Raw genomic sequence first — 26,093 nt, 5'->3', positions numbered from 1 at the left:
AACCAGTGTGCAGACAGTGATGGCAATGGGGGGGTTTCAATTGTAAATTTTTTCCCAGAGTTCTCTCTGGACCCCACTCAACCTTTGATTTCCAGAAACGGGAATCCAAGTCCAGGGTTTACCTCTGGGGCCCTGGGGACCACGTTGCTGCCTAGGAAACGCAGCCCAACAGCGGGCTAGCTCCGAGGCAGAAGCCTTTTCTCCAGGAAGGGCCGGTGAGGAGCCCGACAGCCAGCTCCACGGAGAAGGCCTCAGAGCGGGCAGGCCAGGAATGCCCTCCCGCCCACCCTGGGAGACCGGCCCTTCCTCAGACCGTTTCTGGGAGGTCGAACACCTGTCCACTTTGATTTTCCCTGACTTTGCAATATCTGTTTACGAACGGTTTTGCCCAGCTCATGACTTTTTTGGGGAGTTTTTGTACTAGAACTGTTGAACTTTGCTTAGGGACATTACACAAGACGCAAACTGCAGGGGACGTTTGGGAGACACACGGCAGGCCTTGTCCGGAATCTTTTCTGTTTACTGAAAGTTCATTTGGTTTTCATGGCCAGTTAACTTGAGGCCTAGGGACAGTGCCGGATTGCAGCAGGGCAAGGACTAAACATCTGGACCCGAGGAGTGGAGGAGCCCCCCGAAGCCCCTCCTGCCACGCCACCACCACTCAGCACCTGAGGAGCTCCAGAAGCTTCCAGAAGCTCCTGGCCAGCTTCACTCCAGAGACTGATTTCAGTGGCCAGGCTGTGGCCTGGATGCAGGCATGCTAAAGCCCCCAGGGGGTTCTAAGGGTGGCCACGGTGGGGGCCAACTGTGCCAGGTCAGGTCGCTGCCTGGTGAGCAGATCACCTGCCCGGGGGATGCCTGTGGCCCCCACCACACAAGCCTGAGCTGGGGTGGGGCCTGGCACCGTGCAGTTGAAGAGCACCTGGCTGTTTAAGTTAATGTAAAACGTCCGCCCCAGTGAGAAGCTTTCTGGACGTTTCCCTCCCAGGGAGTCTGCGGGTCATAGGCAGTCACCGGGGAGGTGTCCAATTCCCAAGAGGAACAAGAGAGACCAGGCCAAGTGGGGGGCCTTGGGGAGGCTGTGCCAACGTGTGGGCCCCTCCTGACGCCACGGGGCCTGCACAGGCTCCCATCTGCCTCTGGGCGTGACCCAGATGCAGGAAGGTATCTGGGGAAAGGAATGCCCATGGCAGTCATGGCACAGTATCATCCCTGGAGCCTCCATCCTGCCCCCACAGACTAGAATATTCCCTGGAGGAATCCCCAGCCTAGCTGGGAAGGGCGGAAGCTGGTGTTCCAGACAGACACTTCACCTTCCCACCTCAACAGGGCGGGAGAAGCCAGGGCAAGGCGGCAATCGAGAGACAAACCAGGCCTTGAGTGGGATCTCACTTTAATGGAGAGGACGTTACGACCTCCGGGGCATGGCTGTTGGCCTTGGGCAAGCCCCTGGTTCTCATGGACCTGTCGATCCACTTGAGGAAGGCGGTGACCTTGGTGTAGATCCCGTACTTCCCCTTACGGGCACAGCCCTCTCCCCAGCTGACGATGCCTGTCACGAAGTAGGTGTCCTTGAAGCGGGTGACGTGCGGGCCCCCGCTGTCCCCCTGGCAGGCATCCTCTTGCTTGGTGTTGTAGCCGGCACAGAACATGTTTTGGGTGATGATGAAGCTGCTGGACAGCTTGCAGCTGTTGCGGTCCACGTAGGGCACCTCCAGCATCTTGAGCCTGGTGGACTGCCGGCCCTTCTCGTGGGTGCGCCCGAAGCCGCTCACAATCCCCGTCTTCTGCGTCATCAGCGTGGACTCGGCCCAGTCGCGCTCGGGGAGGCAGGCAGGTGCCACGTTCATGCGGAAGGTGATGGGGGTCTTGAGCCGGAGCACGGCGATGTCGAAGTCATAGGTCTCCTTTGTGAACCGGTTGTGCTTGATGACCACCTCCACCTCGTGCACCGCCTCACCGCCCTCCTCCTGCTCCGTGTTCCGGTCCCCTGGGACAGACGGGTGGGACTGTGCTCAGCTCAGCCGGGGACATGCTCTCGCACATCCGTTGCTTTTTAAGGAAGTTATATATTTTTTTTAAATTAAAGATGGCACGTGATCACTCTTGAAAATTTGAAAAATAGAGGGAAGTGCAAAGCAGCAAATAAAAGTGCCCGTCAGCCTTGCTACCCACGGAACCACTGGTCCTGTCTCACACGTTTGGTTCTTTAGACGGCCGCCACTCCCGCGTCCTTCGGCGGGTGCATCGTCTGTGCCAGTCATGGGCACCAACGAGGCGTCCCAGGGCCGAAGGCTTTTGGCATCCCAGACCCAGGTTGTGCGGTGTGGCCGCCGGCTGAGAGTGTAAAATAGTTGTGCCATTAATGTAAAATAGAGACTTAGCATGAAAGAAAATGTGCGGAATGTGTTATTACACCTTTAACGTGATTACACATGGAAAAAGTAATATTTTCAATATGTTCAGTTAAATAAGATATATTACGGAAATCTGTGTGTGTGTGTATATATATATATATTTTTTTTTATTTTTATTTTTTATTTTATTTTTTTTTGAGATAGAGTTTTGCTGTGTCGCCCGGGCTGGAGTGCAATGGCACAATCTCAGCTCACTGCAACCTCCGCCTCCCGGGTTCAAGTGGTTCTCCTGCCTCAGCTTCCCAAGTAGCTGGGATTACAGGCCCGTGCCACCATGCCCGGCTAATTTTTGTATTTTTTAGTAGAGATGGGGTTTCGCCATGCTGGCCAGGCTGATCTCGAACTCCTGACCTCAGGTGATCTGCCCGCCTCAGCCTCCCAAAGTGCTGGGAGTACAGGCATGAGCCACCACACCCAGCCTGTTTTTTTATATTTTAAAATGTATAATAGAACATTTAATGTTAGAAAAATATCAGTTTACATATATTGCTTGCATTCGTAGCTTGTGTTGGGTTTGTACTGAGCAGCTCTAGGGTCTAGTGGACAAAGACAGATGTTAATGAAACAATCCCACAAATAAAAATAGAAGAGACAGAGGTGCTTGGTGTTCAGAGTATGTTAAACAGCAAGGGAGGTCTGGAAGGCTCCCAATAAAAGACACTGAGACACAGAACATTAGCTGGACATGCAGACCCAGAGACCCGGGACCCAGAGACTTGGAGACCCAAGACCTGGACACCCAGTGGGAGAAGGGCTGGGCTGGTTCCCCTCCCCTCCCCGTCCTCCTCCCCACTCTTCCCCTTCCTCTGCTTCCTCATCTTCTTCCTCTGTGAAATGCCCCTAACCCCTACAAATAGGATTTCAGGATTTCAACCAGTGTTCCCAACAAATTCCATCAGCTTTAGTGGTTTCTGAAAAGCAGACAGTGACAGTGCCCCCCACCACGGCCCTGGGGGCTGTTGGTCACTTACCTACCCTCACCTTGAATCTCTTGGCTTGGTAGAGACAGTGGGCTGCCGTTAGGATGTAGAACTCGCTCAGAATCGTTCCACCACAGAACCCCTCGTTTTCCTCATTGATGAGCAGGGCCTGTGACAGACGTGACAGGCTCAGTGTGGCTGGCCAGGTGGACAGGTGTTGCCTGACTGAGAAGCCAGCTCTTCAGGTGGCACTGCCCGGCCCTCCCCATGCCAAGCTGTCCTCTTCGGTCTCCTGCCATCCACCCAAGGACAGTTCCTTGTCTGTCTCTTTTCTCTGCCTGTGCCACACACTCACTGATATAGGGAGTCATCTCTTCTTTCTACCAACTCCATCACAGAGCTCTCTAAAGTCTCATGCACACAACACATCTGTCCATGCTTTGGAAAAGATGCTCCCTGTAGGAGCAGCCTTTCCCGTCTCTGTGGCAGGATTTCTACCTGGGACCAGGAGACGCCAGTCTGTGCAGAAACATCTGCCTCAACCGGTGTGCCTGCCTGGTGTCCCGACGGTTCAGCAGTGTGAGCCTGTCCCCCATGGTACACGGACACCTCCATCCCAGGTGACTTCCTGGGGGTCCCTGTGGCAGCTCCTGTGAAGGGTCTCCTACCTGCCAGGACTTGGAACATGGTCCCAGGGGAGCAAGCACTGACAGGGGTGCCACATGCTGTCCCTAGGGAGCTGGACTTGCAAGTTTGGAGCCCGGGCATATTTTGGTTTTCTTTTCTCTGGGGAGTTTCCCGTCCTGTGATAGTGGCTGGGCACATGTACAGACCAGTGAAACTACTGACAATACCGAGTCTTAAAACATTTCTTAAAACATTCATGGCTAGAAAAGGGGTCATGTTTTTGCCTCTTTTTTGCATAATTTGTCAACTCATCATCCAGCTTACATGAGGGAAAGTCAGGCTTTCTAAGACATGAACACCAACCGTTCTTCCTAAAGATGCAGATGAGGCCACTTGCCAAGACTCGAACCAGGAAACAAGAATCGCAGACCTCAACAGACTGGGCGAGGGCCCCTCCAGTGAGCCCTCCAGGGTGCCCCGCCCTGGTCCCCCAGCCCAGGAACCCCTCCAAAACCCCGCCTGCAGCTCCAAGTCCAGCTCCTCAGCCCCACAAGAGGCTTTTCCTGCTCATCCTCGGTGGGGTCTCCTGCATCGAGGTTCTTGCCCCAACCACACAGTGCCTGGGACTGGGAGGATTTCGGTCTCACCTCCCTAACTAGGTTGAGATTTCTGTGTATTGGTCACAGAGAGGCTTCATAGTTTCATATCCCATCTACACAGCGCCCGGCTCAGTGCCTGACACACAGAAGGCCCTCAACAAACATGCATTGCAGAGCCACCTCAGTGCATCCCTCTCTCGCTTGGCTCTTTATAGTTAGACAGAGGCTCACCCGCCACACGGTCTGGGGTGGGGGAAGACCTGGGGGAATTCATGGGGGCGCTGGCAGCTCTGAGATTCTTGCTTGTAGGAGAGGACATTCTGGTTTTGGGCGCTGAAAATTCAAGTCCAAGTGAGGATTGCCAGAGAAAATACAGGATGCCCAGCAACAAGGTTTGGCTGTGTCCCCACCCAAATCTCATCTCAAACTGTAGCTCCCATATTTCCCATGTGTTGTGGGAGAGACCTGGTGGGAGGTAACTGAATCGTGAGGGCGGTTTCCCCATGCTGTTCTGGTGGAAGTGAGTAAGTCTCGCAAGAGCTGATGGTTTTCTCAGGGGAAACCCCTTTTGCTTGTTCTCTCATTCTCTGTCTTGCTGCTGCCATGTAAGACGTGCCTTGCGCCTTCCACCGTGATGGTGAGGCCTCCCCAGCCACGTGGAACTGTGAGTTCATTCAACCTCTTTTTCTTTATAAATTACCCAGTCTCGGGTATGTATGTATCAGCAGTGTGAAAACTGACTAATACACCTCGTTTGACTTGAATCAGATAAACAGCAAATAATTTTTCGCATATGTATGCTTCATGCGATACTTGGAACATACTTACACTGAAAGTATTTCTAGTTTATGTGAAATTGACATTTAATTGAAAGTATTGTGTTTTTATTTGTTTAATGTATTTCTAGTTTATGTGAAATTGACATTTAATTGAAAGTATTGTGTTTTTATTTGTTTAATGTATTTCTAGTTTATGTGAAATTGACATTTAATTGAAAGTATTGTGTTTTTATTTGTTTAATGTATTTCTAGTTTATGTGAAATTGAAATTTAATTGAAAGTACCGTGCTTTTATTTGTTTAATGTATTTCCAGTTTATGTGAAATTGAAATTTAATTGAAAGTATTGTGCTTTTATTTGTTTAATCTGGCAGCATTAGTCCAAATCAACAATCAAAGATTAGGACCTGGTATAGTGGCTCACACCTGTAACTCCAGCACTTTGGGTGGCTGAGGAGGGTGGATCACATGAGGCCTGGAGTTTGAGACCAGCCTGGCCAACATGGTGAAATTCCTGTCTCTATTAAAAATAAAAAAATTAGCCAGGCATGGCCGGGCACAGTGGCTCACGCCTGTAATCCCAGCACTTTGGGAGGCTGAGGTGGGCAGATCACCAGGTCAGGAGATGGAGACCATCCTGGCTAACATGGTGAAACCCCGTCTGTATTAAAAATACAAAAAAAATTAGCTGGGCGTGGTGGCAGGCGCCTGTAGTCCCAGCTACTCGGGAGGCTGAAGCAGGAGAATGACATGAACCTGGGAGGTGGAGGTTGCAGTGAGCCGAGATCGCGCCACTGCACTCCAGCCTGGGCAACAGAGTGAGACTCCGTCTCAAAAAAAAAAAAAAAAAAAAAATTAGCCAGGTGTAGGTAGCGGTCGCCCGTAATTCCAGCTACTTGGGAGTCTGAGGCATGAGAATCGCTTGAACCCAGGAGGTGGAGGTTGCAGTGAGCCGAGATCGCGACACTGCACTCCAGCCTGGGCAACAGAGCAAGGTACTGTCTCTTAACAAAAAAACCTCAAAGAGTGATTTTCTTTTTTACCTTTGAAAATAAGTAGATGTGTTTTTCTCTAAGGTACTATCTACCTCCATAGGATTTAGGTGTTTGGGTAAAAAAATTCCAAAATTAGAAATGAAGCGAGGACACCAAGTCTTTCTGCCTCCCGTCAAACAGAAGAGCAGATGGAGGCCTTGCCCACCCGGCACCGTCCTCCTGCCCACTGATGCCCCTGCAGCGTGGGTGGCTCCCTGGCTTTAGCCCTGTCTCCTGGTGTAGGGGAGGTTTGAGGACACTTGAGCATGTGGCTGCGCCTTCTCCCTCTCTTCTGTTTCACAGGACAGCATCGTCCTGGGCATGCCACGGGCAGCCATGGAAATGCCCAGTGGGAAGGGGCTGAGGGGGGTGTTGCCTGGGCCCAGCCTCTCCCTCAGCCCCGGCCACTTCCCTGTGGAGCTCACAGCCTCCTTGGCTGCCCGGAGGGAGGGGACAGGCAGGCAGGCTTGGGTGGCAGAGCCCCTCTGTCCTAGTTCGGAACAGTTCCTTCCCGGATTGCTATTCCAAGTGTCAGGCTGGCCTCCCCGAGGTGCACAGCGGGACAGGTGGTCTCTCCAGCAGGCCCGAGGGGACATCCTACTGTTACCTGCCAGGGACACTCCCCGTCCTTGCATTCCTGGCCTCCCACGATCCTGGTGAGGTTGTTGTCGCCCCTCTCAGGCTGCGTCTGGTTGAGGTCAAGCAGGTCGAAGGGGTTCTCGGTGGGGTCCAGGTCGGTTGCATCATACGGCTTCCATGTGATGCTGTCAGGGGCCTCCCCGCTGCTGCTGGTGGCCTGGGCCACTGACCTCTTCCTGCGTTCCAGGGTCTGTTTCCCACAGGGGTAGGGCCCTGAAAGAAAGAGGACGGCCGGGGCCTTCAGCACAGAGAGGCTCCCCATAGCCTGCACAGCTCACCCTGTGGGAGAAGAGTCAGAGAGCCTGGAGGCAGAGCGCAGGGGCACCCGGAGGGGCAGCGGGCTCGCGGGGCGAGGCCCCACGTCGTCGGCAGGGGTCGGATCTGCAGGTGAGCGCAGCTGTCCGAGCGTTGGCCTCCCCTCAGGTGACCGCCTGTGAACACTGGACGCCAGGCAGCAACCCAGGCAGTGAGGGGAGTGTTGGCGTCTGCGGTTTGCCTGAAAATGCACCAAGAAGTCAAGAAAGCTTGATGGATGGACAGAGACAAATGGGCCGGGCGAAATGGGATGAATGCATCTGGCCGGAGGATGCCAACAGGAGAACCCACGTGCTGGGCGTGTGCGGCTCCCTGCAAAATTCTTTCCAGTGTGCTGTGTGTTGGAAAACTTTTCCTAATGAAACATTGAAGAAAAAGTTTTCAGGCAGAAGGAATAGCGCACGCAAACAACTGGAAGCACAGGAGAGCGTCTGGAATAGCACAGCTCCCAGAGAGGCCTCGCTGAGATGTTAGGAAGCTTCCTTTTGTATAATGGCCAATTAGGGCACCAAGGCCAAGAGAATGGCTGAAACATGGTGGAGGAAGGCAGGGATGTGGGGGAGCCGGAGAGGAGGGGGGGAAATGGATGGCAAGGGGCTTCTCTGTGGCCACACGTGTCTGGGGTCAGATAGGCACAGCTTAGCGGTTTACTTGCTGTGCTCCTGCACAGTCTGAGGAGGCTCCGGTGAATTTGCCAGCCGCAGGGGCCTTCACCCAGCCGTGCCTCAGCTCTGTCCATGTGTGCAGTCACCACCCTTCCAAGTTCTGAGTTCATCCATTATTTGGAACTGAACTTTTTTTTTTTTTTGAGATGGAGTTTCTGTCTTGTCTCCCAGGCTGAAGTGCAATGGCATGATCTTGGCTCATTGCAACCTCCGCCTCCTGGGTTCAGGCGATTCTCCTGCCTCAGCCTCCCAAGTAGCTGGGATTACAGGCATGCGCCACCACGCCCAGCTAAGTTTTTGTATTTTTTATAGAGACAGGGTTTCACCATGTTGGGCAGGCTGGTCTTGAACTCCTGACCTCGGGTGATCCACCCACCTTGGCTTCCCAAAGTCCTGGGATTACAGGCGTGAGCCACCGCGCCCAGCCTGAACCTTTTGCACTACGAAGTAGATTATGTAATTTTATTTTCACACATCACATTTGCCTTTTGATTTTTTTTTTTTTTTTTTTTTTTGAGACAGAGTCTCACTCTGTTGCCCAGGCTGGAGTGCAGTGGCACCATCTCGGCTCAGTGCTCAGTGCAAGCTCCGCCTCCCAGGTTCACGCCATTCTCTTGCCTCAGCCTCCTGAGCAGCTGGGACTACAGGCGTGCACCACCATGCCCAGCTAATTTTTTTTTTTTTTTTTTTTTGTATTTTTACTAGAGACGGGGTTTCACTGTGTTAGCCAGGATGGTCTCGATCTCCTGACCTCATGATCCGCCCGCCTTGGCCTCCCAAAGTGCTGGGATTACAGGCATGAGCTACTGCACCCGGCCCACACTTGGTTTTAAATGGATTTGTGATTGTTTCTAGAATTAAAAAATATTCGTGTGTATGTCAAGAAATGACTTCAGTTAAAATATTTTTTAACCAGCTTAAGCTTGAATGTCATTGCCAGTAGCAAGGTCAGCCACGGTGTCTTTCACTTGCTGAGATGTTTCAGGCACATAATTGAAGCAGCGCTTGAAGGATGCATATGGAACCCGGTCTTTTCTTGATCACTCATCTTTGGAAGTAAATTGTTTTCGGTAAGAAGGATATGAAAGGAAGAGTGACAGAACACTCGGGAGTAACCTGTGTCTGGAGGGGACAGTCATGGTAGCCGGGGGCAGAACACGGTCTGGGGGCTGAGCCGCACCTGGATCCGGAAGGTGAGCTGGGTCAACAGGCTCTTGAAAAGGCAGGCCTGGAACTCTGCCCTTCGAATATGTCCCTGGGTGAGGCCAACGCTGTGGGTCGGGCCAGCTATGAGTGGGAGTGGGGTCGCTGTGCAAGGTGCAGCTGTGACGCCTAGGCCCCGCCTTTGAGGGCCTCACCTGTGCTGGCCGTGTGGAAGTGCCGGCAGCCAGGCAAGCCCAGCGTAGGCAATGCCCACGGGGTCAGGACAGGGAGGCTCGTCCCCACCCTGCCCAGTCCCCTGCCTGTCCTGTGCTCACTGCCCTCTGGCCGCCTGCTGTCCGCATTCATCAAGGAAAAGAAAAACTACGTTCAATGAACACTGGTCCTGGTAAGAGGAGCGCAGAGCCTGAGCATCTTCTGACTCCCATCCCAGCCCCGCACCTTAGCTCCAGTTCCTCGGGCCAGCTCTGCCCTTTGCCTGCCCTGGTGCTTTGAGCCCTTGCACTGGATCCCCCCACAGTCCAAACGCAGACTGAGGGCCTGCGGTGGGCCAGGCATCGTGCAAAGTGCTCTAGGGATCACCCAAGCAGTCAGGCAATAGTGTTGGTCCCATTTGTCAGATGGGGAAGCTGAGGTTAAACAGCAGATCTGGCTTACAGAAATAATGGGTCTGTTTCCAAACCTCATGGTCTTCATGTTTGAACCACCTGGGCCTGGAGCCCGGGGCTCAGTCCTGTCCTCTTGGTGTCACTGTTACCTGCCAGGCCCGCCCAGAACATGCCTGTGTCCCCGCCCCCCGGCACGGGCTTGTCTTCCCCGGCCCGGCCCAGCAGCAGCTGGTGGCTGTGGCCCAACGTGCCTCCTACCTGTGGGAATGCAGGCCTTGCCGTTGTCAGCCAGGGTGTACCCGCGGGCGCAGGAGCACACCACAGAGTTCTGTTCTTCGTGGCAGAACTGGTCACAGTCCCCGTTGTCCAGGCTGCAGAGCTTCCGTGTGACTGCAAAGGAGAGGCATGTTGGCTCTGGGGACAGCTGGAGAAATGGAGGCTGGGCTGGCCCAAGGGTGCCAGCTACATCCACTTGCCTGTCAGCCACAAAGCGGCCATTGGGTTGAGCAAAGGGCCAGAGCCAGGCGACAGGTACACCTGCCTTGAAGGGCAACCTCATGGGTCACGGGGAGCTCGTGGTGCAGCGCCCGGTGTGGCCAGAAGCCAGGCTCCAGGGACCTGCCCCTCACACCTCCGGGATGGCTGGTACCCCCTGCCCCAGCAGCACTCACATTACGGTCACTCCACATCCCTCTGTGTGGGTTTTGATGAAAAAGTAATCACAGTGCAAAGATCAACATGCCTGAAATTTTAGAAAATGTGCATAATAGCCCTGGGAACCTGAGCAGGGTTACGCCTCATAAGTTACCAAATGGTGTTCCAGGGAGGCGACTCCAGACTTGGAATGGAATGATGCGTAATTGATATTCTCATCAGGGAAAACTCAAAAGTAATCCAATCTAAGAACATAGTCTAAAGATGATCAATTAGGCCAGGCGCTGTGGCTCATGCCTGTAATCCCAGCACTTTGGGAGGTCGAAGCGGGCAGATCACGAGGTCAGGAGATCGAGACCATCCTGGCTAACACGGTGAAACCCCATCTCTACTAAAAATACAAAAAAAAAAAAAAATTAGCCGGGCCTGGTGGCCGGGGCCTGTAGTCCCAGCTACTCGGGAGGCTGAGGCAGGAGAATGGCCTGAACCTGGCAGGCGGAGCTTGCGGTGAGCTGAGATCATGCCACTGCACTCCAGCCTGGGCCACAGAGCGAGACTCCGTCTCAAAAAAAAAAAAAAAAAAAAAAAAAAAAAAAGATGATCAATTAAGTGCTTTAAAAGAAATGCAAATCTTTTTCCTTAGGGAAAATTGATCTAACAGTAGCCTTTTTATTTAAAAATTAATCACCACATTAGAGAAAGCACTTAGTGATTTTTCCATGTAGAACTAATTAAATGTATCAAATTTTTATAATTGGGCAATCACAAATATTCACAAATATTGACACCTGCATCCATACACATAAATAAGAGGTGACTGCACAGGGTCACAAGGAGCAGGAATAACAGGGCAATGCACTTGGCCCCAAGGAAAACAGAGAGTCCACTCTTGTTTACACATGAATGGATCACACTCTTCATCAATGTTCTACAGTCTCTCTCGGAGGAGCAGAGAAGTGACTGTGTCTCTCTCATCATGCCCCCAAACCGAATCGTTTGGGGGGACATATTGGGGCTTTTTTTTCTATTGCTATAGTGGCACAGTATAATAGAGCCCAGACTTTGTAAATCAGAAATGACTTAAGATTGTTTCATTAGGCGTTTTCACTTCTTCCCCCACCCACCTGCCACTCTTCAGGGGCATCTGATCTGAAGGTATACCAAGCAGAGGAACCTACATAATTCACAGTTTTTGCCTTCGAATCCTTCTAAACAGGTGCAGGTGTATTCCCCGAGGCCATCTTTACATTTGCCCTGGTTCTGGCAAGGACTGGTCTCACACTGGTCGCCATCTGCAAAGAGAGGATTTCGAAACTGGAGTCTGCAAGCTGTTTCCGGCATCATGGAAACAGTTTTGCTGTGCTAACCTTGGCCCTGCCGTTCAGATAACTGGAAGAGTCTTCCGGTTTCTCTGTAAACAACTCTCCCTCTTTGGACTTTATTTGATCCACCCCCTTTTGTGGCCATGTGTACGTGATGCCTTTATCTAGGTGGATCACCGGCCCAGCTTTTTGATTTTTGCCGGTGTTTTGCAGTGTGTTTACAGTCAGAGGTGACCACAGGGACCAACTGGAAGGATGGAGGAAAGGTGAGAGCCTGATGCTCATTTCTGGGCTGGGCCTTGACGGGAGAGGAGGTTAGGGTTCCTCTTTCCAAATCATCCTGGGGCAAAATGAGAAGGCAAACACTAACACGGGGCTTCCCATTTCTTGGAGGATTTACACAATCTAATTTAGAGATAGGCCCAGTTGTCATTTTGAGAAATGTGAATACTGTTTACCAGGTAGTCATGACTGAGGCCGTTTCAGATGCTATTAAGCATTAAATCAAGGTGGTTACCTTAGTCGGGAATCTAATCTTTCAGACTCTGTTTTTTGCTTTTACCGAATACACTTTTATTTAAGAAAAGTTATCATGGAATTTGGTATCCTCAAATGAGAATGAACTGATTTAAATATATATATCTCTAACTCAATAACAAAACTAGGATTAGTATAAAATTACTCTAAAAACTCTTTTACAATAACTATTATGGAAACACCCTGAGGGAAAAAGTCTTAAATGAGTAAAATTAGAACAAAAGCAGAAAGGAAATTCAGGAACTATTTTCAAAATTCAAATATCCTAATGAACCCCCCTCACTGAAGGTTAAAACAGAAAAAATACTGACCTTTGTATTTATTCCAGAATTCATTCTAAAAGGAAAAAAGAGATTTAAAAATATATTAGGGAAAACAGAGACATTTTATACCAATAACAACCATAATTAAGTGACTCAAGCTGAATAGGATATTTTCCCCAATGGAAGTCACTTTTAGGAATGAATTGTTCTAGAACTATTCAATCTAAAGAGGAAAGCTATTCAGATCTTCTGCATCTGTGAAGATGTGGCTTCAGTCCTCTTAAATGAACCATCTTTGTTGAATATTGAAAATATTTTCAAGTTAATTACCTAGAAACGGGTTGCACCAAGAATGGCTTGCTCTGTTTGCTACTCCCGAGCTGGTCAATGGATGGTTTTTAGTTGCTATGCCTGAGTTAACATTCAGACAAGGGTCACATGCTTGTCAATAGTCATTACGTTAGTTGAAAAATATTCATTGCTGATTAGCTTAAAACAGGTCATCAAGAGCCTAGATTACACTAAAAAATGTCCACAGTCTTATTGTTTTTTAACTCTCTACAGTTGGTTGAATAGTGTCCTCCCTGCTAATTCAGGTCCACCTGCAGCCTCAGAATAGAACCTTAATTGGAAATCGGGTCTTTGCAGATGTTAACTAAGCCAAGGCTGTAGATGAGATCATGCTGGGTCAGTGTGGGCCCTAAATAAAGGAGAACGTCCTTATAAGAAACAGAAAAAGTCACACAGAGGCACAGAGAGAGAAGGCCATGCAAAGATGAAAGCAGAGACAGGAGCGACGCGTCCGCAGCCCAAGGATGCCCATGATTGCTGGGTGCTCCTGGAAGCGAGCAGAAAGCCTGGGACAGAGACTCTCTCAGAGCCTCCAGAAGGAACCAACACTACTGACACCCTAATTTCAGACTTGTCTCCAAAGCTGCGACAATAAATCCCTGTTATTTTAAGGCGTTTGTAGTGCTTTTTTATGGTTGCCCTAGGAAGCAAATACACTATCTTTTTACTTTTTTACTTTTAAAATTCTCACACAGCGAAACCAATGTTTTGGTGTACACTTCTATGAATTTCAACACATGGAGAGACTTCTGTAGCCACCAGCATCATCAGGATGCAGTACAGGTCCATTCTTCCCCCCAAATACCCCATGCCATCTCCCCCACCTGCCAACCCTTGGCAAACCCTGTCCCACCACTTATCTATTCTTTATCACAATGATAACAACTTATTGAGCATGTCATGTAAATGAAAGTGTATATTATAGGACCTTGTGAAGCTAGCTTTTCATTCAATACAAAGCCTTTGAAATTCATGCAAGTTGTATCAATACTTTCTTACTTGTTGTTGCTGACAACTATTATATTGTATGGGTACACCCAGCAAAAGACATTTATCTTACTTCCAGCTTTTGGCAATTAAGAATAGAGTTGCTGGCCAGGCATGGTGCCTCATGCCTATAATCCCAGCACTTTGGGAGGCTGAGGCGGGTGGATCACTTGAGGTCAGGAGTTCGAGACCAGCCTGGCCAACATGGTGAAACCCCATCTCTACTAAAAGTACAAGAATTAGCCTGCCATGGTGGCACACACCTGTAATCCCAACTACTTGGGAGGCTGAGGCAGGAGAATCACTTGAACCTGAGAGGAGGAGGTTGTAGTGAGCCGAGATTGTGCCATTGCACCCCAGCCTGGGCAACGAGAAGACTCTGTCTCAAAAAATAAAAATTAAAAAAAAAAAGACTAGAGTTGCTATAGACATTTATGTACAGGATTTTATGTGGAAATCAGTTTTCATTTCTCTAGGGTAAATGCCCAGAAATGGGATTGCTGAGTCATGTGGTAATCTTATATAACTTTATAAGAAACTGTCAAATTCCTTTTCAAAGTGGCCGTGCCATTTTGCATTCCCACGAGCAGTGTATCAAAGTTCTGCTTTCTCCGTATCTTAACCAGCGCTGTTCTGTGTCAGTGTTTTTTATTCTATGAGTATATAGTCGTTCTTATGGTGGTTTTTATTTGCATTTCTGTAATAGCTAATAATGTTGAGTATCTTCTCACATGTTTATTTTCTATCCATATATCCTCTTTGGCGAGTTGGCTGTTAAGGTCTTTTCTTTATTGTTTAACTGGGTGTTTATTTTCTTCTTCTGATCTGTTAACATTTCTTTATATATTCTGAATATGATTCCTTTGTTGGATATGTGATTTGCAAATATTTTCTCTTAGTTTGTAGCTTGTGTTTTCATCCTCTTAACAGTGTTTATTTCTGAAGTGCAAAAGTTTTTAATTTTGATAAAGTCCAATTTATGATTTTTTTCCTTTATTAATCATTCTTTTGGTGTCATGTCTAAGAATTTTTGCCTAGCTCCATGTCATAAATTTTGCTGTATTTTCTCCTAAAAGTTTTATAGTTTTGTATTTTATGTTTGGATCTATTATCTATATTGTGTTAATTTTTGTATAATTGTGAAGTTTAGGTCAGGTTCATTTTTTTGCATATAAATATATAATTGTTCCAACACTGCTATGGTCTCAACATGCCCCCCATACATATGTTAAAATTTAATCGACAATGTAATAGTATTAAGGGTGAGATCTTTAGGAGGTGATTAGGCCATGAAGGCTCTGCCCTTGTGAATAGGATTAATGTCCTTATAAAAGAGGCTTCACACAGTGTTTGTCCCTTCTGTGCTTCTGCCTTCTGTCAGGTGAGGATGCAGCCATGAGGCACCGTCTTGGAAGCAGAGACCAAGCCCTCATCAGGCCCCATATCTGCTGGTTTCTTGATCTTGGAGGACTTCCCAGCCTCCATAACTGTGAGCAATAACCTTATTCTGTTTATAATTTACCTAGTCTGATCTATTTTGTTATAGAAGCACAAACAGACTGAGACTAATATAATTTGTTGAAAAAGACAATTCTTTCTTTTCTTTTCTTTTCTTTTTTTTTTCGGAGACAGAGTTTCGCTCTTGTTGCCCAGGCTGGAGTGCAATGGCTTGATCTTGGCTCACTGCAACCTTCACCTCCCAGGTTCAAGTGATTCTCTTGCCTCAGCCTCCCGAGTAGCTGGGATTACAGGCGCACACCACCACGCCCAGCTAATTTTTGTATTTTTTTAGTAGAGAAGGGGTTTCACCATGTTGGCCAGGCTGGTCTCGAACTCCCGACCTTAGGTGAGCCACCCACCTCGGTCTCCCAAAGTGCTGGGATTACAGGCATGAGCCACCGCGCCCGGCCAAAAATTGATATCTTAATATGTTGAGTCTTTCAATCCATGAACACTGTATGTGTCTCTATTTATTTAGGTCTGTTTAAATACTTTCATTGGAATTTTGTAGATTTTGGGATAAAGATCCTGTATATGTTTTATTAGCTTTACATATAAGTATATAATTTTCTTTGAAGCAATTGTAAATGGCATTTAAAAATTTTTGGCTTACAACTAACTGTGCATTGCTACTACATAAAAATGTGATTAACACATGTGCTGACCTTGTATTCTGTGACCTTGTTACACTCATTTGCAAATTTTAGGAGCATTGATATGGTTTGGCTTTGTCCCCACCCAAATCTCATCTTGAATTGTAGTTCCCATAATCCCCATGTGTAGTGAGAGGGACCCAGTGGGAGGTAACTGAATCGTGAGGGTGGTTCCTCCATGCTGTTCTTGTGGGAGTATGTTCTCATGAGATCTGATTTTTTTTTTTAAGAGGATTCCCCTTTTGCTTGGCTCTCATTCTTCTCCCTCCTACAGCCATGTGAAGAAGAGCACGTTTGCTTCCTTTTCTGCCATGATTGTAAGTTTACTGAGGTCTCCTTAGACATGTAGAACTGAGTCAATTAAACCTTTTTTCCTTTATAAATTACCCAGTCTCGGGCAGTTCTTCACAGCAGCGTGAGAAGGGACTAAAACAAGCTTTTTTCCCCTTCACATTCTTTAGGATTTTCTATATGCATGATCATGTCATCTTCAAATAGTGATAACTTTATTTCTTTTTCTTGACTTATTGAAGGCCTTCCTTAGAGCTAGGACTTCCAGTATAATGTTGAATTAGGAGTGTTGGGAATGGACATTCTTGTGTTGTTCCAGTCTCAGGGAGAAAACCTTCAGTTTTCACCTTTAAGTATAATATCAACTGTAGACTCCTTGTAGATGAACTTTATTATGTTGATAAAATTCCCACCTATTCATATTCTGCTGATAGGTTTTTTATAAAATCATAAATGGATGTTAAATTTTGCCAGATTTGTTTGTTGCATCAATTGACATGATTATGTGGATGTTCTCTTTTGTTTATATGGTGGATTACATAATTATTTTTAAATATTGAGCCAGTCATGTGTGCCCCAGAAAAACTCACTCGGTCATGGTGTATTATTACTCTTTTAAAAATATATTGCTGCACCGTTTGCTAATATTTTGTTGAGGATTTTTATGTCTAGATTCATGAGAGACATTGTTACGTAGGGTGGTTTTTGTTTTCAGTATTTGTCTGATTTTGACATCTGGGTAATGCTGGCTTAAAACAAACTAAGAAGTGTTCCCTCTTCTATGTTCTGGAAGAGTTGTATAGAATTGGTGTTCTTTTTGAAATGTTTGGTAAAATTCTACCAGTGAAACCATCTGTACCTGAACATTACTTTTTCAGAAGGTTTTAAATTAAGAATTGGATTGGCAGGTATCTCTTTCATCTTGTGTATGTTTTGGTGGCTTGTGGTATTGAAGAATAGGCTCATTTCATCCAAGTTCAAATCTCATGCAAATTTGTATATGCAGAGTTGTTCAAAGCATTTTCTTATTATACATTTAACATCTACAGTTTCTATAGTGATGTCCCCTCTCTTCCATTTCCAACATAGGTCCTTTTTCTTGTTTTTGTGTGTTTTTTTTTTATTCCTGTCAGTCTTGTTTGAGTTTCATCAGCTTATTTATTTTGTCTATTATTTTTGTTTTAAATTTCTTTGATTTCTGCTTTTTCAATTTCCTTTTGGTTTTTTTCTTTTTTTCTAGTTTATTAAAGTGGAAGCTTACATAAACAATTTGAGACCGTCTTTCTTTTCCCATATGAGCATTTAATGCTATAAATTTCCCTTGAAACACTGCTTTTTTAGCTGCATCCCACAGATTTTATGTTACATATTCATTTTTGTTCAGCTCAAAATACTTTCTTACTCCCCTTAAAATTTTCTCTTTGACTCACAGATTATTTATACATGTGTGACTTAATTTCCAAGTACTTAGGGAAGTTTCCAGTTATTTTTCTGTTAGTAATTTTTAGTTTAATTCCATTATGGTCAGAAAACATACTTTATGTGAGTTCAATCTTTTTATTGAGGTATGCTTTAAGACACAGGATATAGTCTACCTTGAGGAATTTTCCATATGTGGAAAGAAAGTGTACTTTGCTATTGTTGAGAATCCTACAAATGTCCATTAGATTCAGGTCAAGCGATGTCTGGAAGACTGGAGGAAAAAATGATAAACTCACAGCCAGTTGTATCATATCATACATCTAATTGTAATCTTATTCCGCAATACACTGCGATTTACTTTTTAGGGTCCTCAAATAGCTGCTACATGCATTCTATCCATGTTTTGGAGCTACACTCAGTGGGAGAGGCAGTGTGGAATGTGATTTCTTCATCTTATCTGGAATTGGAACTTGTTGATAACCTTTAATTCAGTCATCTCTCTCTGGAGAAGCCACTCTTAGATGATAATCTAGAAGAAATGCATGCATATGTGTTTTCCTAATAGCAATATTTAGAAATAACTTATATGGCCAAACTCAGAGTGAATGCATCATACAATAAAATATAGCTTAGCTATAGGGTAGCTATATATAAGTAAAGAAGAGTGTTTGAGAAACGATGCTGAGTGAAACATAAACTTGGATCAGCATTATTTACTTTTATTAAAGAAAAATTCTACCAGTGGGAAAAAAATATGTATATATAAGAAGTATTTGAAAATATTTCCAAAAATTCTAATTTTTTTCTGTTAGAGACAAGTCATTTATTTGCTAACAAGTAATAAAAAGGAATTCTTAATATAATTAAGAATTAGAGTAGACCTTGATCTTTTGCAGAAATGCAAAGACATCTGAGTCACACAACTTAGACAACTAAAATTTTCTAGATAGAAGTGTCAATGTTGCGCTTTCCATTGTATTAGTGGCTACTACATTCTCTTTCTTCAAGTTTCATGCCAGGAGTCAGAAATATTTCCTTGATGTTGTGGGAGTCTGTGAGAAACATGGTAACACATTTGATTGTCACGCTCCAACCAGCTGTTGGCGGAAGCCCATATTCCAGGGTTGCATGGAAGCTTTCATCTATGAATGTGGCCTCATCATCTTTGCTGGCCTTGTCTTGTTTGTCAACAGCTGCTGCTGTTGCTGCATGGAAACATTCAGCTATCTTCATGACAAATAGCTCAAAGTGCTCAGTGAGACCCTCTTAGAGTGATCATTTGGTCAAAGAGCTCATTATCTGCAGGTGATAACAGATAAATGTGGGACTGATGTAAGTCACTTTCAGGAACTCCTTGACAAGTTTATCAAGGCGCCTGGATATGTTCTGAGGTAGACGACTTTCAAAAGCTTTTGTTACACAGATATCACCAAGAATTTTTTGAGTTTCTTCAGTTCCAAAGAGGTTAGTTTCTGGCAGCGTCACACCCAGCACTTTTTCAAGCTCTTCTACCACACTGATTCTCCAGAAGGGTGAGGAGAAGTCAACCCATGGGTTTGGCTTTCTGAGCCATCTGGACCTTGTAACCACCTGTGATGTGCTTCATCCCTGACATAATCTTTTCTTGGATTTCAATGAGATCATGACAGTCTGCACAGACCATGTAGGGTGGCAAATCAAATACATTCTCTTATTCCTTAACTAGCATCCAATTTCATAAATCCAGTCAATGCTACTAACCAGCATCTGAAGGTAGAGTCCTGGAGCAATTCTCAAATACAAGTTAATGTCCAGCTTGTTGTGGCAGGTGATGAAAGGCTTAGCCCCTGCTACCCGGGATGACGTTCATCATGAGGGTTTCAATGTCTAGAAATCTCAGCTCATCCAAAAACCTTGTCATATATGTGGTGATCTTAGGGCAGATGATAAACTGCTTTCTCAGAAAGTCACTCAGGATCAAATCCAAGTACTCAAATAATATTGGGTCTCCTTGCCTTTGAGGCTAAAGTAAGGATGGGGCAACATGTGAGCCAGGAGGCAGCAGTGCAATTTTGCAGGGGCTGATGCTGAGCTCGCCCTTCTTGGTGTTTCCTAGATTTTCCTGGACTCTGAGTACGTCTCCCTGAGGCAGTTTATTTATTGACTTATAATTCCTTGACCTGGCCATAACTTGTAACTTCACCCTGGTCCGCAGGGGTCATCAGAAGGTGAACTTTCCCCAGCTCTTTTGGCATGGATCTCCAGGGTGACATCAGTCAGGTGGTCCCAGGCTGCAGGTGACTGCACTCCGGGATGAAGCAAGCGAGTAATGTCCACATGGAAGCTGCAGGGGTCTTCCCCAGTAACCTTCGGCGGTGACCTGCGCTGGGGGACCTGTAAGGGGCCTCAAAGTTTCCATTTGGGTCCACAGTTAGCGGTGTGGCTGATGGCACCAGCCGCGGCTGACCTAGCTGTTGCTCACTGAGCTCCGGCTTGGCCCCCTTCTCGGCTACTTTCTTCAGCTCATTCTTGTCAGTTCGGCATCACCACCGCCCACTTCCACTTCAGAGCCCTGTCCTGCAGGCACCTTTCCTGACGCCTGGGGTGAGGAAGTCGAGACCCCTCGGCCATTTCCAGGTTCGTTCGAAGCCCCGCCTCTTCGGGGGGGAGGGGGGTAGCGTCTTCCGCGCGGGGCTGCTGCGGCTGCGCAATCGCGGCCTGGTGTCATTGCGCTCCTCCTACTGCGCAGGCGCGGTGCTGGGTTCGTCGTCCGGTGTGGATGCCGGTCTTCCTGCTGCGCAGGCACCGTCTGGGTTCGCGGCCTGGCATCAGTGCGTGTCCTTTTGCTGCGCAGGCGCAGTGCCGGGTTCGCGGCCCAGCCTCAGTGCTAGTGCTTCTGCTGCGCAGGCGCAGTACTGGGTTCGTGGCCTGGCGTCAGTTGTGCGCCTGCGCGCTGGCGCTCTAGGCTGTGGCTCTCAGCGACTACGGAGGCCAAGGCAGGAGGCGGGCTGCGGGCGTGGGAGGGCACGATCTCAGCTCACTGCAACTCGGCGAGGCGCTGGCCGAGACCATGACTATTGGTTTTTAGGTTAACATTTTATTTTTAAATAGAACTTAACTCTGGCAGAAGCCCTGTGACCCTCAAGGGACTTGGGCGCATCCCTCCCCGCTGAGTCCTCGCCGGGAAGGAGTCAGCGCGGGGGCGGCACTGATGTCCCTGTGGGCAGGACTCCGCCGAGGCCTCGATTTGCTGGGCCCCGCCCCTGAAAGCCTTCGCGCACGCTGCCCCTTCCTCCAGGCCGCCCCCCTGGATGGACGGAGCAGCGGGGCCAGCGAGGGCGCCGTGGCCTGAGCTCCTTACCAACAGCCAGGCTATCCCCAGCCCTTACCGTCTTGTCGCTGTCCTCAAAGACCTCACGGGCCTCTTCGTATGAGCAGGTCTCTTCCATGCACTCTCTTTCGAGGTGTCCTTTCTTCATCTCTTCAAGAAAGGAATTGGCCCTCGTGACCCTCGCCAGGATGTTGTTGGCCTGCTCCCTGCGGATGAACACTGGAAGGCAGGGAGGACAGGGTTAAAAGCTCTGGTCACCCTCACCCAGCTCCTCTTCACCCAGGCTCCCCCTCACCTATGCCCCCTGACTGCCATGTCCCTTGCCATATCCAGATCACAAAAGGCGGATCACTCTCTTGTAAACCAAAAATAAAATTCTAAGCCCCCAACTCACTGAGTGGACCCCTCCTCTCTGCCAAGGGAATTCCATAGGAACCTGAAAGACTAGTTGAGGCCATGAGGGGAAGCAGGTCCCACACGCCTCATTATTTCTTCCTTTGGAATTCAGGCACAACTGACCAGCATTCACATTAAGAGACCTTGAGGCTGACCAAACAGATTCTTTGTAGCAATAAGATACCAGTTTCCAACCTGACTTCTCTAGTATAGGATCACATGACATATAGCAGGCCCTAAAATAAATGATTTTACTCCAAATTGTATTTCTTTGACATATTTTGAAATGGCCCTGCAAAGCTATCTCAGGGAAATCCACATTCTGTAGAGAACCCCCTTACCTTTCCAGGTCTTTTTCTGAGTTGAGAGTCTAGCACCTTTTTTTTTCTTTTCTTTTTTTTCTCTTTAAGGTGGTGTTTTGCTCTGTCATCCAGGCTGGAGTGCAGTGGCACAATCTCAGCTCACTGCAACATCTGCCTCCCAGGTTCAAGCCATTGTCCTGCCTCAGGAGGAGATTCTACTGTCTCAGCCTCCCGAGTAGCCGAAACTACAGGCAAGCACCACCACACCCGGCTAATTTTTGTATTTTTAGTAGAGATGGAGTGTCACCATGTTGGCCAGGCTGGTCTTGAACTCCTGACCTTAAGTGATCCACCTGCCTCTGCCTCCCAAAGTGCTGGGATTACAGGATGAGCCAAGGCGCCTGGCCATGTGTGTAGCACCTTTTAAAGGTCCGAAGAGTAAACAGTTGCCATCTATTGCCTCTAAGGGTGGCCACCTATGAGTCTTCATCTACATAACAAGAACCTTGGTCTCCACAACCTCTTATCTTAACCCAGATACTCCTTTCCATTTATTCCAGGTCTTTAGATAATAACTCTTTCAACTGATTGCCAATCAGAATATCTTTGAAGCCACCTATGACCTGGAAGCCCCCACCTCCCCCTTTTCTGGAACGAACCAGTATACAACTTATGCTTATTGATTGATGTCTGCATGTAACTTCTGTCCCCCTAAAATACATAAAATCAAGCTGTGACCCAACTACCTTGGACACATGTTCTCAGGACCTTCCAAGGCTGTGTCATGGGTCGTGGTCCTCACATTTGGCTCAGAATAAATCTCTTCAAATATTTTACAGAGTTTGGCTTCTTTATCAACACCTTCCTCAGGCACTTTGGGGGCTGTGGAGGGAAATGCCCATTTCCCCCCCTCCCTCCAGTTCTCTATGAGGTACAGCATGAGGCACCTGCTCCAGACCCATGCACCCTTCTCTGGAGAAGTAGACACATCCCACCCAATCAGCTCACCAGCCTCCTCACATGCTCACGCTGGCTCAGCCTGGCCACCCAAGCCCCCTTCCTTGAATTCTCCCTCCCTAGGGTGCTTTCAGCCCACTGCTCTGTGCTTTGGCTCAAGCTGTGCCCGTCAGCCTGGCCCCACTCGTCTTTAAGGTCTCTGCTCTTTGTTATGTGGGGATTGGTGATGCTGTTTCGATTACAAACTATAAAAGTACAATTTATGAAGTGCCAGGACACACATACATGCCAACTTTCAAGAAATAGTATTTATTAGTATTTCCTAAAATACAGTACTTAGTACAAAGTTTTCTATTTGATTCTACTCTTTTAAAAAAAAATACTGAGTTGATTTCATGACTGGCAAATGAGTCTTGATCTGCTGGTTAAAATGCCCTGGATCTGAGAGTCTGTGTCCCTTGTAGAGTGTGTGTCTGTGGGCTGTGCTGTCCACATCTCTCTGCCTGTGTCTCCTTTGTCTCTCACCCACTCCTCCTCCTCTTTTCATTTTGACAGCCTCAGTTTCTTTTCTTGGCCCTCTGTAGTCTTTTTCTGTGCTTTTTTTCCACTGAAAAATTCAATGTCTCACTACAATAAAGATGACTCTTCCAACTGATCTCTCTAGCACTGACTTTTGTCCTGAGCTCCATGTTTTCAGCTCTCTCACTATGACAGATGCCTTCCCTCATCTCAGAACTCCAAACTCTCCATGTCCAAAATTTAAAACAAGACTGCAGAATCAAGCAATCTTGAGTTTCAAAAATACCTTAGTCACTTCTTATTTATTATTGGCAGAAGGGAATGATAATATCTACTCTTAGAGTTGTTTTAAAGATTGTATAAACTCCTAGTGTTGAGTTTGGTATACAGAAGGTGCTCAGTAAATCTTGGGTTCATTCCTACCTCCAGTTACTTTACCTTCCAAATTCCCCATTTCTTTTAGTGACACCGACATTATCCCACCAACGCCAGGCTTAGATTTATTATTTGTTGACCCTGCCCCATTACTCTGCGTGTCTGCTCCACTCCCACACACTTGCTCTGAAATGCAGCCCACACGTGGCTCCTGCCAGTCTGCACACATGGCTCCCTGCAACCTGCAGCCTCATGTCACCTCCACTCCACAAAAGGCACTGAGGAAGCTGAGGGGTGGGGAATGCCCATCTCCCTTGGGGCCCCTGGCTCTCATGTTGGGATGACCAGAGCCTCAGACAAGTTATCCAAGCCTGGCTTAGTGTTTCCCAGACTGGGACTCGCGGGCCTCCTGGGCTCCAGTGGGGGTCTGAAGACCGCGTTCTGCCTTGCCCTTGGTGTTCTGACGCACCTCCATGTGAACACCTCTGTTGGTACCTTCTCTCTTCCCCTTGGTCTCCTTCCTTGTGGCCAGATGGACATATGCCTACTTTTCTCTCTGCTGCCCTAGAGCCACAGTGATGGTTCACAGACTTGCCACAAGGATTGGTCCCCACTCAACCGGAGCCTGACGCTCTCACTGTCTCTGCACCTCCTCTGATCTCTTAGAGGAACTCGCTGTTCTGTGATAGCGGCCACAGCTCTGTTCCCCTTGGCATCCACCCCCGAGCATCCCCAGGCTGATTGACCAGTAAGAAGTCACCTTTCCTTTGCAGCCCTTGTCCAGTTCCTGCCTTTTCCCATCTCCCTGAAGCCTGCTCAGCTCTCCCCAGCTCATGGGGGTAGGACACTGCCTATAAGGTTGAGCTGGACTGTGTGAGGAAGAGGGTACAGGTGGCAGGCACGGGGTGGAAAGGGTGATGCAAGGAAGTCAAGGACCACCCAGAATCTGCCTCTAGTGGTCTTAGAACAAAGCCCAGGGTCTTCCCATGGCCAGGCCTCCCAGGCCTCACCACCTTCAACTCTGCCCTCATTCATCTCTCTCTGCCACACTGGGCTCTGCGCTGACCCTGGCTGAGCCCAACACTCACACCCCAGGACTTCTGCACTAGTCACCTCCCTGTCTGGAACATTCTTTCCACAGATACCCAAGTGGCTCAGCCCCAGCGCCCCCCGAGACACCCTCCCTGACCACGCCCTCTAACGTCGGCCACGTGGCCACACTTTCTGATGTGAGTAAAATGGGACTGGCAAAACGAAATTAAAACAAGGTTTTTAGACACTTGTCTCAAGAAATTAATGGAACACTCTAGAACTCTGATATGGAGCATCCAGATTGGTAGACGTTTGTCGTGTGGTTTTGTTTCTTCAGAAGCTGTTGGGAGCATTGCAATCCTCGAGCACACGGTTGTGTTTGTTGTTTTGGCAACATCAGTGAATTCCACAGTCAGCAACTGCATTTGAGCAAGTTTTACCAGCAAGCAAAATTTTCAGTCAGTAAGGTCCAAACTCATGAAGAATGGGTTTAAACTTGTTGAATGTAAAGACTGAAACTGAAGCCACGTAGCTTTAATGATTGCCAGTACAACAGCAGTAGTTTAAAGGCTGGCACTGCAGGTGCTCTGCATATTCTGATTTTATTAAAATAAAAAGTTGGATTGCAGAAAACACTGACAGGTGGCAGGACAGGGCTGAATAATGTCCCTCCAAATTCATGTCTTTCCCAGAACCTCAGAACCTGACCTCAATTGGAAATAGAACTTTTGTGATGTATTTAGTTAGGAAGACATTTTATGGGAGTAGGGTGAGCCCTAAATCCAATTACTGGTGTCCTTCTGAGAGAAAAGAAGACAGAAAAACAGCCATGGTGAGAACCCCATGCGATGATGGAGGCAGCGATGGGAGCAGTGCTCCCACAAGCCACGGGCTCCGAGGCCGCTGGCACCCCGAGGCCAGGAAACAGGCCTAGAGCAGACTCTTTCCCGGCCTCTGGAGGAACCAGCCCTGCTGACGCCTTGATTTTGAACTTCCAGCCTCCAGAGCTGTGGGAGAAACGTTTCTGTTGCTTTAAGCTACTTGGTCCATGGTCCTTTTTTATAGCAGTACCAGCAAAGGAGTGCTGAGGTCCCACCGCCCCAGAAGAACTTCCGTGACTGCCAGGACAGCCGTGCTCGTTTAAAGGCTAGACTGCAGATGCTGTGCGCATTCTGATTTTATTAAAATCAAAAGTGTGCACAGCAGAGTCCTGAGTGGGACCTTCTAGGACCTGTGTTCAGCCCCACCCACCCTACAGTGCAGCTGCCGAGGACTCTGAGGCAGAGTAGGGGAGGGAGACGGCCTGGCCCTGGCTCTCCGGGGCTGGCCATGTCCACCCAGGGTCCAGGCCGGCCCCCGGGGACACCACAGGCCATGGTCATGAGCCAGGCCCGCGTCACACAGCTAAGGGTGTCATGACCCTGTGGACCCAGATGTCCGCGAGGTGGGCGCCTGCATT

At 47.9% G+C, this 26,093-nt stretch overlaps 1 protein-coding gene across 2 annotated transcripts in view; it reads right to left on the bottom strand.

Annotated features, from left to right (window-relative positions):
• Positions 1–1,376: 1,376 nt before the first annotated feature.
• The window catches only part of F10 (coagulation factor X), a 28,282-nt gene continuing 3,565 nt past the window's right edge, over positions 1,377–26,093 (bottom strand). The window contains exons 3-9 of one of the 2 annotated variants that reach the window (XM_055360234.2): positions 21,112–21,272; positions 12,588–12,612; positions 11,596–11,709; positions 10,022–10,153; positions 6,983–7,227; positions 3,389–3,506; positions 1,377–1,990 (exon numbers count right to left, since the gene is read on the bottom strand). In XM_055360234.2, the coding sequence (XP_055216209.2) occupies positions 1,389–1,990; positions 3,389–3,506; positions 6,983–7,227; positions 10,022–10,153; positions 11,596–11,709; positions 12,588–12,612; positions 21,112–21,272 (1,397 nt within the window). In that variant the 3' untranslated portion in view covers positions 1,377–1,388. The remainder of the gene's footprint in view (positions 1,991–3,388; positions 3,507–6,982; positions 7,228–10,021; positions 10,154–11,595; positions 11,710–12,587; positions 12,613–21,111; positions 21,273–26,093) is intronic. The other variant, XM_019039595.4, reaches the window with a different exon arrangement.

This window comes from Gorilla gorilla, chromosome 14 (assembly GCF_029281585.2).
Source record: "Gorilla gorilla gorilla isolate KB3781 chromosome 14, NHGRI_mGorGor1-v2.1_pri, whole genome shotgun sequence".
Classification (NCBI taxonomy): Eukaryota; Metazoa; Chordata; class Mammalia; order Primates; family Hominidae; genus Gorilla; species Gorilla gorilla.
The sequence above is the reverse complement of the archived record's forward strand: the minus strand, read 5'-3'. Positions and strand labels throughout refer to the sequence as shown.